This window comes from Bufo gargarizans, chromosome 5 (genome assembly GCF_014858855.1).
Source record: "Bufo gargarizans isolate SCDJY-AF-19 chromosome 5, ASM1485885v1, whole genome shotgun sequence".
NCBI lineage: Eukaryota > Metazoa > Chordata > Amphibia > Anura > Bufonidae > Bufo > Bufo gargarizans.
In genome coordinates, this window is record NC_058084.1 from 431,288,019 (window position 1) to 431,304,348 (window position 16,330).

The 16,330-nt window shown below is 43.8% G+C and overlaps 1 protein-coding gene across 1 annotated transcript in view; it reads right to left on the reverse strand.

Moving 5' to 3' along the window:
- Window positions 1-16,330, reverse strand: part of PARD3 (par-3 family cell polarity regulator) — a 699,053-nt gene that overhangs the window by 248,083 nt on the left and 434,640 nt on the right. The window contains 2 exon segments of the mRNA XM_044295563.1: window positions 506-673; window positions 3,783-3,971. Coding sequence (XP_044151498.1) covers window positions 506-673; window positions 3,783-3,971 — 357 coding nt within the window.

Here is a 16,330-nt window from a genome sequence, read left to right on the forward strand (position 1 = left end):
TACAGAGGGAGCTGTGCTGCAGTTACCTGCTCTGACCACTACACAGTGGACGAAACTACATAGTTCTAGCGCAGGGGTACGCAACCTTCGGAACTCCAGCTTTTGTGAAACTACAACTCCCAGCATGCATACTGGCTCTGCACTTCTAAAAACTCTCATAGAAATGAATGGAGCATGCGGGGAATTGTAGTTTCCTAACAGGTGGAGTGCCAAGGTTGCCAACATCTGTTCTAGCGGCACAAGGAAGCAGCTGATTAGCGGGGGGTGTGGGTGTTTCGGATAGACCAGGGATGCTCAATCTGAGGCCCTCCAGCTGTTGTAAAACTACAACTCCCACCATGCCCTGCTGTAGGCTTTCCGGGCATGCTGGGAGTCCTAGTTTTGCAACAGCTGGAGAGTCGCAGGTTAGGCATCCCTGGGATAGGCTATCAAAATCCTAGGCAACCAGTTTAAGACGGGGCGAAATAATGCACCCCTTACAATGGCTGTAAGTGCGCAGTTTTACCTCGTTCCTCTTTATTCTCCTGGCTACGATGAGCTGAATCATTCCTCGTTTATTCCCTTCTGTCGACATAGATTTCCGCAGAGTCTCCATGGCATCTTGATTTGTTTTGCCCAGTAGGGATTCACCATTGACAGCGACAAGCTGGTCATTTACGCGAAGCCTTCCATCCTTGTAGGTGTGAAAGAACAGGTGTCAAACACGTGAACGACTCCAGACAGCATTACAAAAAAAGGAGTAGATCCTTCTAGGAAATGGCAGCGTCATTTCATTTCCAAACATATTCTTAAAAGAGGGAGATTTATCAAAACTGGTGGAAAGGAAAGCTGGTTTAGTTACCCAAAGGAGCCAATCATATCCCACCTTTCATTTAAGAGCTCCTTTGAAAAATTGAAGGTGGAATCTAATTGGTTGCTTTGGGCAACTAAGCCAGTTTTCCTTTCACAAGTTTTGATAAATCTCCCCCATTGAGTGGTCAAATAGGTCACGCCCTAGCACTCCTGCCAGAAGCAATCAAAACCCATTCATAGGATCCAAGATAGATGCTAATTTGGAGGCAGCTTAACCGCTGGAAACCTTACGACCACCACTGGTCCCCAAATCCCTTCAGCTGCAAAACCATGGCGAGGAGGAGCTTGAATGGAGCTGCGGTCAAGCATGAGACCTACTGCTCCGTTCACAGTCCACGGCACTGACAAACGTAGGAATTTTGCTTAGAAAAAAAAAAAACTATAAACAAAGACCTGTTATTTATAAAACAAAAAAAGTCATGTCAATCAAAAAGAAAACCTAAATAAATCTATAAAGATTTCCCTCAATCCCAATCCCTCAAGACAGTCTAAAATGAACAACACCTAGGGGACTTTATATTGAAATAAACCAATATTGGCTCAAATATGAGTTTGTTCAATGTTGACCTTAAAATGAATAGAACCAGTAGATAAAGTGGAGGTGAACAACTCCCAGAAGAGACCGGCGACTGGAACTGGATACAATCTCAATATATATATTGATTTTCATCCCAAAGTAATTGGAAGAGCAATGTAGTGCATTATTGCTCAGTATATACCACGGCTCCTGCGCAGGCTATGACATTGGCAATTATGTTTGGGCAATTATCATTGGCAAACGATGAAAAGGGCAGATTGCCTTGAAACAATTGCTGCTTGGATCTCTGTGTTTCCATGAGCACCGCGACGACAACCTTTAACTACATGAAGCTGACAGATCTCTGTACAGCATTAAAACCAAGTTTGGCGCAAAGCGACTTCAGATCTTGGATCCAAAGCTCGCTTTGCTCATCCCTAGTTATCATTCATATTGTCTCCTTTGCTGGCTGGATTCATTTTTCCATATACATTATTCACTGCTTGTTTCCATGGTTATGACCACCCTGCAATCCATCAGCGGTGGTCGTACTTGCACACTATAGGAAAAAGCGCCTCCCTTTCTGCTGGACGGGACCTTGGGAGCGCACATAGGCTAGTGCTTTTTTCTATAGTGTGCACGCATGACCACCGCTGCTGGATTGCAGGGTGGTCGTAACCATGAAAACGAGCAGTGTATAATGTGATGGAAAAATGTATCAAGCCAGTAAAGGAAGCAATATGGACAATCGCAGTACATTAGTAAGTGCCTTGTATTAACTCCTTTTACATAGAAAATGCTGTTTGTTAAAGTGATACAACCCCTTTAACACCTTAGTGACCAACAATACGCCTTTCAACTGACATAAATATAGGGGGTTTAAGACAGATAGCTGGTGTTAATCAATGATTATATGTACCCAAAATGGTGCATTGAAAACTATGACTTGTCCTCCAAAAATAAGGCCTCTTACATTGATGAAAAAACAAAAAAGTTATAGCTCTTGGAATGCAATTTAGGAAAAAAAATGTGTGTGGTCACTAAGGGGTTAATACTTTCATGTCTATCATATCTGTATTTTTTATATTACAGATGCAGCCGAGCTAAACTTGATGGTGAACGCCTTAAGTAAACAAGAGCAAGAAAACGTTGCCTGAGTTTTTCAATGCATTTCAATGGCTTTTGTCACAAGATAATCGAGATAACACTGTGACATGTTAGAGTCAATTTTAGCTTGCCTCCTCTGTATGTACATGTAACCCCTCATACAGAACCATGGAATTAATGGCGCTTTCAAATAAATAATAATACACAATAACAGAAATAGGTGAAGGTCCCAGAGGTGGGGCGGCACCTATCGGACATTGGGGGTATATCCTAGAACAGGGAAGCCCAACCTGAGGCCCTCCAGCTGTTGCAAAACTACAACTCCCAGGATGCCTGGACAGCCTACAGCTATTAGGGCATGCTGGGAATGGTAGTTTTGCAACAGCTGGAGAGCCGCATGTTGAGCATCCATGTCCTAGAGATATCCAATGTAAAAACCCAAATTCACAATTGCAAATAGCTGCATAAGAGGATACTCCCAATCCTCACAAATCCACTCCATATACAAGACAAACCAACGTACACGGCCCCAAAGTGTTGCAGACTGCTTGTGTGACCGCTCTGCCTCTCCACCCAAACTGAACTGGCTCCCTAAATGGATACGTACTGATGGATTATGTTGGACTATAATCAGATGCTGTGGCTTTTTCCCAATTGCTTTGGATATTGTATATGAATACTGTAAAACTGTGATCATGCTCTTCAGCTGAATAAGTAAATGCATTTTAAATGAAGCCGTTGGTGTGTCTTGTCTATGGAATTTCCTAAAGATATGCCACCAATGCTTGAGACGACAAAATCCCTTAACGGATTCATTTGCTTAACATACATTGTCATGAAAATGGTTGTCTCTTTAAGACAACTTATCCCCTACCCACAGGCTACAGGATAATGTCTGATTGGCAGTCCGAATGTGGCGGCCCATGCTCCCCCGTTTCAATGAAGTTGGTGACGCGTGCGCTCTGCCACTCCATTCAGCACTATGGGACTGCTGGAGATAGCCAAGTACAAGCGCTCTACTATCTCCATCAGTCCCATACTGTTGGATGGAGAGGTGGTCACATCTCTAACAGAGCTCACAAGATAGTTTGTCTTAATGAAGAACCTCGCCGGAGGTAGCTACATCGTTCAGTACATTAGTATTCAAATGAAGGGATGACCATGTAAATGTAGTTTTATGGCTTCACCAGCTCCGATGTTCTAAATTTTACAATATAATTTGATCTAAAGCCACAAGTTGACGATAGAGGAGAACTGATGAACTAATTACTATTAACAGGTAACATGTTGGCCTTTGATCGCTTACTTTGGACGCTGCTCCACCATTGATGATCGCCTTTACAAAAATGCCCAGGTCGGCATGGTTCTCTTTTGATCGGTTGCCCTTCACGCTAACACCGAGACCTGCGGATCCTGAATCATTCAGTGGAATTTCAAATGTTAGGAATTCTCTCGTCCCATCAGGCGTGAGAACAAGATCGTCTTCTTCTGGTTTCTAGGACGGTAAGAAAATGAAAAGAGTAGAAAATGTAAGCCAATTACTAAGCCTGACGCGATTAAAGGGGCTCATTCACACGGTGCAATCAAACTGTGGTTTCTGCAGCAATGCTGATCACCAAGCCTTCATTCTATCATGATGCTTTTGATGCCGATTTTTAAGCCAATGCAAAGAAAGGAATGTAAAGGTAGGGGGCATATATATATATATATATAGGAAAGCAAAGTATGTACCATATAATGTGATATACTTCACAGGATACTCCCAAGTATGAAACTAAACTAGACTATTCCCAGAAGTTAACCAGAGGGAGCTAAAACCTAACGTTTAATGAGTATCAAATTAGAAAGCTGCGTAAGGGTACTTTCACATTAGCGTTTTTCTTTTCCGGCGCTGAGTTCCGTCCTAGGGGCTCAAATCCGGAAAAGAACTGATCAGTTTTATCCTAATGCATTCTGAATGGAGAGTCAGTCCTTCAGGATGCATCAGGATGTCTTCTGTTCAGTCTTTTTGACTGATCAGGCTTTTCAGAAAAACGTAGCATGCAGTATTTTTACCTCCGGCCAAAAAGCCTGAACACTTTGACTGAACGCCTGATCAGGCTTTTTTCCCATTGACTTGCATTAACGCCGGATCCGGCCCCGTGTGTTCAGTCAAAACGGATCCGGCTTTTGCATGTTAAACCCGAAAAATGTGAAAAAAAAGTTAAAGTCCATAAATGGCGGATCCGTTTTTTCCAATGCATTTTTCCATTGTGATCGAAAGCCTGATCAGGATTTAAATGTAATCTGTTTTCACACGTTTTTCCGGATCCGGTGGGCAGTTCCAGTGTCGGAATTGAACGCCGGATTAAAACAACGCTAGTGTGAAAGTAGCCTTACACACAAGAACAATACATGGAACCTAGACTGATAGACAGCAACCCAACCAGGGCCAAAACAACAATAGGATGGTACCTCATTTGCAACACAAAAAGAAAAGGAATGGTCTCACCAATCAGTAGATGCAGATGGAATGGGTTCTCCAGGAGATTTTCAAGGCACCCCAATTAGGTCACAGGTGGTCTAGATCCACTGGATATGGTGGGCAGAAGTACTATCCAATAAAGAGATGCCGAACTGTATTGGCTGTAGTGTAGATAGAGGGCAGGAGCTGCTCACCCTGAATGACTGTCCAGGGATGGGGTCTAGCAAGTCCCACCTACCTGCACAGAGTACTCGCACAGAAAGGGGCGACACCGTCTGGATACCTGTCCCTGTACCCAGGCGGAATCCCTAAAAAGCCCTTACACAAATGAGCTCCCGACGTGCCACGTTTCGTTCAACATGAACTCATCAGGGGAGTAATGCAAAATTGGTGCCCTCAAGGTAGCCTGAGGGCACCAATTTTTCCAGGGCCATAATTTAATCCTAGCCTGTTCACCCACTGGTGAGCTTAGGTTTAGGCCCCCAGGTTAGGCCAGTCCAGGACACCATTACAGACTGAGCCTTAGGGAGTTATTTATAGTAAAACATTTTTTGTTTTGATGCCACCGTATGCACTATTGCCCACTTGTCTACCTAGTGGTACATTTGCCTTAGGACCATTATATATCTAGCGTCTCAACTTCAACTTTGCCGTACCCCTATTTTACATTACTCCCCTGATGAGTTCATGTTGAACAAAACGAGGCACGTCGGGAGCTATTTATGTAAGGGCTTTTTAGGTATTCCGCCTGGGTACAGGGACAGGTATCTGGATGGGGTGGCCCCTTTCGGGGCGAGTACTCTGTGTAGGTAGGTAGGACATGCTAGACCCCATCCCTGATCAGGGTCATTCAGGATGAGCAGCTCCTGACCTCTATCTACACTACAGCCAATACAGTTCGGCATCTCTTTATTGGATGGTACTTCTGCCCACCATATCCAGTGGATCTAGACCACCTGTGACCTAATCGGGGTGCCTTGAAAATCTCCTGGAGAACCCATTCCATCTGCATCTACTGATTGGTGAGACCATTCCTTTTCTTGTTGTGTTGAAAATGAGGTACCATCCTATTGTTGTTTTGGCCCTGGTTGGGTCGCTGTCTATCAGTCTAGGTTGCACGTATTGTTCTTGCGTGTAACGCAGCTTTCTAATTTGATACTCATAAAACGTTAGGTTTTAGCTTTCTCTGTTCCCTTCTGGGAATAGTCTAGTTTCATTTTATTTAATCCACTCATAAGATTAGCTTCAAAAACTGCATTTAAATTGTAAGTGAGAATGAACCCTAACACGCAAGATGATCTGTCCCCTCTCCTGACATCCATTTTAGGAGCTACATGCATCCCCATGTAATAACAATTCTGGAGCATCTATTCTTATGACTGTATTGTGCCGTTATTTATTCTTTATTATTCCTAATAAAAGTCATGAATGAATTGCTAGCAGTCTGCAATAAAGATCCAGAATAGTGTTACCAGTTGGGGTGTGTCCCTGCACAGCCTGACAACAGGTGTGCACCTAGGCTTTCTGCTGCCTGAGGCGAAAACTGAAAACGCCCCCTTTCAGCCCATGGCCCTTCTTGCCCCTACCTGGAGTCGATCGCCTCACCTGGCCTCATTGGTGGTGCACTCCTGCCTGACACTATCTGCCAGTGTCAGACTGTGCAGGGGCACACCCCCAACTGGTAACACCATTCTGGATCTTCACTGCAGACTGCTGGCAATTCATTCATGACTTCTATTAGGAATAATAAAGGAGCAGCACAATATAGAGTCATAACCATAGATGCTCCAGAATTGCTATTACATGGGGAATGCAAGTAGTTACTAAGACAAACATGTCAGTAGAGGCCCTTTTAAATACATGATTTAACATTGCCTCTAAAAAATTTGTAAGAATAAAAATTAAAATAATAACAACTTAAAATAATAAAAAAAAAAGAGAAAAAAACCCTGACAGATAGTGATTAATTCACGTAAGAGTACAGGGCGCCCAAAGGATACATAAATGATATCAACCAGGGGCAGCACTAATGAAAGGTGTTCACACGTTGTCTCATGTAAACTTTAGGCAGAAAACACGGGTTCCAACTTTGCAGTAATTGATCAATTACTAAATCACACATTTCAAGGAAAGGGGAATTCATAATGTAAATGTGAAATTCCCTATTTACCCTTCCTGAGAAGGTGAGAAGTTATTAAAGAACTGCGAAGTGCAAAAAAAAAAAACTAGTACATGTCCCTACTGATTACAGACATGCGTTCACAAGATCCTAGCAGTAGTATGGCCTCAGGCTTAGGGCCTGATAACCAACCATAGGCTATATAAACAGTTTTACATTGTTTAATGTGCACTAAAAGGGCTTTTATATAAAAATTCTGGTAGATCTCTTGACTAATTTTCTTCTTTTGTTTACAGTTTTTATTTTAATTTTTTTCATTTTTGTTATTTTCTCTCAGTTTTTGTAATGGCATTCTGCTTCCACACGTTTCTCTTGGAAAATATTTCTCTGAAGATATCAGAAAGAAGAACACAATGCACACACTGCAGGACATGGCAATCTTGCACAAACTGCACAGACTTCAAGAAGCAAAACCTCCTCAAAAGCTTCTAAATTTCCATACATTTCTCAGACGGCAGTGATACGACTTCTATGGGGGGATTTATCATGAGGGGAATATTTGAAGTCAGTTTTGCTTGAGTCAGAGCTGTAAGTGTCCCTCGTATCACTACTAGGGGTGACCGACTGTTAAATGCTTTGGCTCCCTAGATCATCACACCAGCAGTTGGGGCAGTGTGTCCGTCCACAGCAAAGGAGCTCATCACCAGGCCCCAAAACTCAAACCTGACCGTTATGGGATCCCAATAGGACTTGGATTCAACACTAAAGGTGACACGGTTCCAGTCCACAGCAGTCCAGGCTTCTAGTCCACAACACCACTGCAAACAAAGGCAACAGTGGCAGGACACTTAATGGGCGCCATGATAGGTAATTTTTTTCTGCTAAGCACCTGGAAAATGCCCAGGCATAGACAAGGGTGTGTAATGAAGGGTTCACCTGTGTCTAGATAGTGGACAACAAAACTGCTCCTCATACTTGTTGGCAGACTAAATAATGTTCTCCACTGATGATCTGTCTGGGCTGTCCGAAGTCTGTTCTCCAGGTGAGCGTGCCTTCCTGTAACCACTGCTCCTAACACCTAACAGCTGGCAAGTAGCTGGTCAAAATGACCGTCCTGCTTCTCTCCATCCAATGATGCGCCCCCTCTTAAAGCCTGTCAACTGGGCAAAATGTTTTTGAGTGCATCGCAGAGGCATATCTAGCAGTCAATGATCTGTAACCAAGAGGTACACTACCCAAAAGTAGCCTCTGAAAGCCTTTTTTTATAGAGCAGCGGTAGAAGTACTTTTACGCCCTCTTGTGGCAAGACCCAATGTCTAATCTTACCAAACCTGTAACTATTTACATAGAAATGTCAGATTACTGCAAAACTATCTGGGGGCATAATTTTATTTTGGCAATAAGTGTATATTATGGAATTGATCACATTTTAGAGAACGTTTTCTAAGGTGGACATTCACTTTTAGGCTCGTTACGTGTTTTGAAGATCCACAAAACACGGACACCTGCAATGTGCGATCCGCAATGTGCGGACTGCACATCGCCGGCACTAATAGAACATACCTATCCTTGACCGAAATTGCGGACAAGAATAGGACATGTTATATTTTTTTTCGGGAATGTAAATGCGGACTCGGAAGTGCAGGTCCGCATTTCCGGAGCCGGGCCGCACGAAAGAAATAAATGGGTCCAAAATGCGGAACGGAATTGCGGATGTGTGAATGGAGCCTTAGGCTACCTGCACATGTTGAAGAACTGCTGTGGAAATTTTCTGCACAAATTATGCAATAAATAATCAGGGAAAACTGAAGTGGCAAATCTCCACCAAATTGTGCAGATTTTCCTGCAGGCAAAAGGTGAGCTTAGGGTTTAAAAAAAACACTTCCCTCTGACAGCAGCCCCCTGTCTCCCTTCCGGGTGTCTGTACAACCCTGCCTCCTTTGATGATGTCTTGTCCTGTGTGGCCACAGCAGCAGAAGGCTGGACCGTACAGACACACCAGCATGAGAGTCGGCAAGAGAGCCAAGTTATCACCACAGGAGGTGAGCACTTTTTTTTTTTTTATTAAAAAAAAATTGTTTTTATACTTGTGACTTTTGAAGTGAACCCACAGCACATCCATCATAAAATCAGTGTCGGCAATTATTCCTTTGGACCATGCAGAAAATAACTGCCCCCAAGAAGAATACTATGCTTAGAATCTGCTCTGGATCAGCGATATAAAAGGACATGCTGCAGAGTTAAAGGGGTTTTCCGTGAAAACCCAAACAGCCCCTGTAAACAGTCTAAAATAACAAAAGAATCCATAGTCACCCCTCTTCCCCGCACTTCTTCCAGTGTTGCGCTCCGGTCCTCCTGGTGCTGACACCATCTTCCTGGCTGCAGTGGTGATGTTCCATACACATAGGTCACCATGCAGCCAGTCACTGGCCTCAGCAGTGACGTTCCATTCTAGGTCAATAATTGGCTGCAGCAAAGAACAGGAAAACCCAAACAAAAGCGCAGCGCAGGAAGAATTTAAAGGAGAAGAGCGAGCGAGTAACAACGATTCTTGTATTGTTTTAGGGTATTCACAGGGGCTGCCTGAGTTTATATTTAACTGAAACAAAACCGTAAAAGATCCGCTCTGCAGATTAATTTGGGTCTGGAAAAATTCTACACTGTGCAAATGAAATGTAAAAAATATTTCATTACTCTGTGGATTTCCGCACAATAATTTGCACGGAAAAAGCTCCATGTACAGGCTTATTCTCCATACGGAGTCACTAATCCAGTAATCAGGAAGAGAAAAAAAAAAATCTAAAAGATCATTAAATAAATTATTATTAGTAAATGGGTACGAGAAACTTACACAATTTGTTCATCTTCTCGTATAAATGTATGTGACTCACTGTGTACATGTCACTTTATAGTTAAGGTGAGACTTGAAAAATGAAGTTGATGAGTACGGGCAGCTCCGCCAGCAACCTGCGTCCTATCTCGCTCCCCGTCAGTCAAGGAGAAAATCCTCCCACCCCCAACCGGTTATCTCCACAACTTCCTACTCACATATTCATCACCCATTCTAGCCATTAGGTCTTTCCTATGTTTCATTCAAAACATTGACTTGACACAAAGGTCATTGAAAATGACTTCAGCTGATTGAAGCTGCTCATGTATATAATTTCTAATAAAAAACTGATGAATGATAAAATATGTTGAATATTTTTCCTTTAATATCAGGCTTAATATGAAGGTGACAGTGCAGCGGGTTACATTCTATACGCTCATGCATTTATATGCAAATGTGGGGGGAAAATGATTGATTGGCAACTACAACAAAATATAAAACTAGCGTCTATACTCCAATATTGTCAAATTAAAAGCATAAAAAGTTTTTTTTTTTTTTTTTTTTTTACAACCAAGATCTAATCTACATGAAAGAAGTATGTTTTATACTTTACACGTTGTCCTGTGTCGGAGGCTCTGTTAGGGACCTCTTTCATTGATTCCTTCAAAATTATACAAAATAGACAAAATTTTGTTCCCCAGAAAGGCGAACACCATAACGGAAAACCAATGTATACCATTATAGTGAATGGGGTCTGTCAGGCACCATTGGTGTCAGTCATATAAAGGATCCGGTATCGCCATTACTGTTTTTCTGCTCCTATCATGGAAAAGGAAAACAGTCCAGGTGTGAACGTAGCTTGAGAACATACTGTAGATACAGTACTAAGAGTCAAGGCCCACCACAGTCCAGCTCAGCAGGCTGGACTGTGGCGGGCCTTGCATCACACTGCTGAGCTGGACTGTGGCGGTCCTTGCATCACACTGCTGAGCTGGACTGTGGCGGGCCTTGTATCACACCGCCACAGTCCAGCTCAGCAGTGTGATACAAGGCCCGCCACAGTCCAGCTCAGCAGTGTGATACAAGGCCCGCCACAGTCCAGCTCAGCAGTGTGATACAAGGCCCGCCACAGTCCAGCTCAGCAGTGTGATACAAGGCCCGCCACAGTCCAGCTCAGCAGTGTGATACAAGGCCCGCCACAGTCCAGCTCAGCAGTGTGATACAAGGCCCGCCACAGTCCAGCTCAGCAGTGTAATACAAGGCCCGCCACAGTCCAGCTCAGCAGTGTGATACAAGGCCCGCCACAGTCCAGCTCAGCAGTGTGATACAAGGCCCGCCACAGTCCAGCTCAGCAGTGTGATACAAGGCCCGCCACAGTCCAGCTCAGCAGTGTGATACAAGGCCCGCCACAGTCCAGCTCTGCAGTGTGATACAAGGCCCGCCACAGTCCAGCTCAGCAGTGTGATACAAGGCCCGCCACAGTCCAGCTCAGCAGTGTGATACAAGGCCCGCCACAGTCCAGCTCAGCAGTGTGATACAAGGCCCGCCACAGTCCAGCTCAGCAGTGTGATACAAGGCCCGCCACAGTCTAGCTCAGCAGTGTGATACAAGGCCCGCCACAGTCCAGCTCAGCAGTGTGATACAAGGCCCGCCACAGTCCAGCTCAGCGATACAACCATGCCATAAGTGTACTTTTTGAACTTGGCTTAAAATGTCATAAAATGCACCACTGATGAGGAACTTTGTGTATATGTAAGGCACCATGCACATGGCGGGGCTGCACAGATGCATACAGTCACTGCAGTTACGTATTATGCAGATGTATGCACGCCATGTGTTGTCTTAAAGGGGAATTCCCATCTGGACATTTTTTGCAGATCCATAGGACCTTTGGTATCCACTCTAATTTCGAGAACAGACCCACATCTCTTAGTGCCATGAATAGAGAGTAGGTCGCACATGGTTCTCTCCATTCACTAGTATGGGACTAACGAATATAGCTGAGTAAGCTTGCGCAGCTATTTAGAAATCCATTAGAGATGCTCTACATGGTGCTGTGTTAGGGGTTTATCTACCCTAAGAAGTAATGCAATGTAGCATGTCATCATTAATTTTCTACCAGGATTTAACAAAAAAAAAAATATTGTTTTCCTGTGTATGAAGTTGGACAAATAAACATGCCCTACTACGACTATGTACGCCTCAGAGGTTAGATGGAGCTATGATACAGGTATGTGTCCGAGGTCTTACCAAAAAAAAAACAAAAAAAAAAAACGGTAATTTGGCTAATGTCTAGAAATGCTGATGATTCTTTACATACATTTCAAAACAAAAAAAAGGAAGGTCAATTAAACTGTCATTAAGAGAAAAAAAATGCAATGTGTCAGTCCTCTGACTTCCGGAAGACTGGTAGGACGCACTAAATTCTGATTATTGCCGACACATTATAGAGGAAATATTTTAATTCCCTCCACATGCCAGCTAGCGCTTATTGAACCCTATTTGCACGTATACACTGAAGTTCATTATTCCCATTATCTAAGCTATTACACCACATCTGGCGGGGATTGTTTTATGCTATTTGGCCGCAGCTGTGAAATATCACTTGCCAAACATAATTGTATTTTGAAGACCATTTCTAAAGTTTCATTTGCCTCCTACTTTAACAGAAAATGTGTCTTTGCTTGAGATTCATTTTGAAGACAATTGCACCTCCTAGAGAGGGAGTTACCTGCGCCCACTTACACCTTTGCACGACATATGTTAGTTCTCGCTTTCATGGGATGTTCAACTGATGGGCTATCGTTCCTTTGGATGCCAATCACAAATCTTTATTGATCCAAGTGTGTTTGGAGCTCTGTATGGTACAGCAGCTGAGATGCAGTACTAGGCACAGCCACATTGCTAGACCTGAGCCTTCATTCTGCTGATCATGGGGGTTCTGGGGTTCACACTTCAGTCACTAGTACATTGGTGAACATTACTAAAGGTTCCCATAACACCTTCATTATCTGTCCACCAAACACTCGTTCAGCCCACAGCTATTCTTCCTGGTTTTCCCATACACAGGCACGCTCAGCCCGGCCAAGCTTACATGTGTCCTCAGGTGAGCAAGGTAAGTCGCTGCAAGACACTTCTGGTGGTGAGTCACCTGCCTTGAGACCAAAAGGATCGGGCACTAAACTTCAACATGCTTCTATCCCCGACATCATCTGCCAGCATAGAGTTGGCATATGCCCATACACACTGGATAGTGATATGATTTTTACAATGTATATGGGCAACAGTAGGATAGGCCATCAGTTAAAACTCCCAGGAAACTCCTTAAGTTGAGGATGACCAACAACCACCAGATGACCAAAGATATGAAAAAACTTTAAAGGGCATCTGTTGCACCTATGACACTGGCTGACCTGTTACATGTGCACTTGGCAGCTGAAGGCATCTGTGTTGGTCCCATGTTCATATGTGCCCGCATTGCTGAGAAAAAGGTTTTAAAGATTTACTATATGCAAATGAGCCAGTAGGAGCAATGGGGGCATTGCTGTTACACCTAGAGGATTTGCTCTCTTTGCAACAGTGTAATGATAACGCCCCCGTTGCTCCAAGAGGCTCATTTGCATATAGTAAAACATATTTTTTCTCAGCAATGCGGGCACATAAGGACATGGGGCCAACACGGATGTCTTCAGCTGCCAAGTGCCCATGTAACAGGTCAGCCAGTGTCATAGGGACAAATCTGCTGACGGATGGCCTTTAAATTACTGAAGCTATGCTATACATTAGACTGTTTTCTATACCACACATGTTTTGTCTCAGTGCCGGCCACTGCTGGTCTGTGGGTCTCTACCCCAGCATAAGACAACCTACTAATTTGCCAGAAAACACTGATGTGTCTGAGATATGAGATGCTGGAACCCCAAGCCTCAGGTACATCACTAGACTAAGGAAATTCAGTCCAAAACAAAGAGCTAGATTTCATACATAGAAGCAATTCAGACTCTGCACTGAACTACTTTCAAACTCTTCAATGGTAAACTTCTACCATAATGACTTACAAGCTTAGCCCGACACTTCAAAGATAAGTCTGAGTTCAATTTCAATGTGCACTTAAAAAAAAAAAAAAGATGAACCTGATGGGTATTTTCAAAGAAATAAAGTTTATAGCATGTGATTTTCATCCTTTAGGAATATCAAAGCAATGCAAAAAGGAATTAAATAACCACTTCCATATGTCTTATTATTTGGCTGTCTTCGGATAAGTCACTAGGTGTCTGCTTTAATAAGTATCCCACGTACGGTCACGATCTCGCTCCTCTGGCCCGCTGCGGGGACGGAACAGAATCAACATCCTGTACGGGCTCAAACAATAGCCAGAAAGTGGATGCAACATCAAGCGTGAGCGCGGTATTTTCATAAGACAGTATTAGCTAATTAAAATGGCACAAGCCGAGGCTCCTGCAGCTTCAGGGACGTTCTGCAGACAGACAATTGTTCATTTCAAATCGGTTTTCATTCCCCCCCCCAAGAAGGCATTTCCCCTTAAGAGATGTGGAGATACGGTTACCAGTGATATATTATTTTATTGACTTTGGAAATTGAAAATAAATGAAATTACCATTTACCCGTAAAGCAACCGATCTCAAATGTCTTTTACAAACTTTGTCTTTCCCATCCTTTCATCCCTGGTGAGTTACCATGTGTGATGGGTGAGGAAGTCTTAGCTTACAGAGAAAACATCTTCAGGGGCGAGAGCCCGGAATTCCCAGGACAAACCAAAAATCTCTGCTTTCAGGAAAGTTATCTGTTTTTAGAGAACAGAAATTGCCTACGACGGACAGCATCAGGTATATAATGGCAGCCAGAGACATGGACTACAGGAAGCCTACAGACAGATTTTACTGGACGTACTGAAGAATCGTACAACTCAAACCAGGTTACATGGAGCCATGTCAGGGCACACGAAAACTTCTATGGGGCTCTGCTGTACCCCTATATACAGCCGATGTCGCATACAATTTCTCTACTGATTTCGTATGAATAGCATCACTGCTCTACCAGATGCCATATTATGGAGGCTTTCTCCGTAGAGCTTTGTTCTAAAAGAAGAATAACCTCATAATATGGCACCATATGAAACCATAGGTCAGGGATGGCCAACCTGAGGATCTCCAGCTGTTGCAAAACTACAACTACCAGCATGCCCGCACTGCCTACAGCTTTCAGTCTACGGCATGGTGGGAGTTGTAGTTTTAAAACAGCTGGAGAGCCACAGGTTGGTCATCCCTGCCATAGGTGAATCCATGTGAAGCTCTACAGACCTTGAAAAGCACTTTGCCATTTGCATGAGGTCTAACAGCCCTTTTTGCTTAGGGTGAGACAGTTAGGCCTCATGCACACGACCGTTGTTTTGGTCCTGCATCCGAGCCGCAGTTTTTGCGGCTCGGATGCGGACCCATTCACTTCAATGGGGCCGCAAAAGATGCGGACAGCACTCCGTGTGCTGTCCACATCCGTTGCTCCGTTCTGTACGTTTTGCGGACAAGAATAGGCATTTCTACAATGGGCCACCCGTTCTGTTCCGCAAATTGCGGAAGGAACACGGGCGGCTTCTGTTTTTTGCGGATCCGCGGACCGCAAAAAATGGAACGGTCGTGTGCATGAGGCCTTAACAGGAATGAACCATTGGGTCCTTACGATCATTCCTCCCTCATACAGATTCATTGTTTGCTAGCAGCACATGCCCGTTTACACAGGACAATACTAACAAATTATTATTTTACGACTTCTCCCCGCTGTTCCAGGTCTAAATTAGTGGGCGGGAAAGGGGAATCTGTCTTACATTTAGAAGTAGCACTGGATGCACCGGAAGTATCGAGAGGCCAGCGCCTCTTCATAACTTTGGCTGATCCACCACCAGTGATTTATTAAGATCAAACGTCAGTCTTAATAAATGTGCCTGATAATTATTTGCAGGCGGCAGATCGTGGTGTCTAATAACGATCTGCCGCCCACAAACCACTATACAGCATGGGGACAAGCGATGGCATAGGGATCGCCTCTCCCCATACTGTGGAGGAGATCACTGCATGTAATAGCAGAGGTCTCCTCCGCTAGCGAGCAGGCGATTGCCAGGGCGGAACGTTTCCCTCCTGACAATCGTCTGCCACATCGAGTTGTGTAAAACTGCCTAGAACGCGTTTTTCCGTTACCTGCCCCGATCCTTGGCTCATGTGCATGGGCCTTTACTATGGAGCTCCATACTCTTGATTTCCAGAAATAATTTTTATATTGTGATTGCTATAAGGTAAATGATGTGAATCGGGAATGAACAACAGATGGTCTGACAAATTCCAATCAGCCTAGAAACATGAAAACCTGAACCACAGACAGTTTACATGTTAGGACAGACTCTGGTCCAATGTAAACTATAACCATACG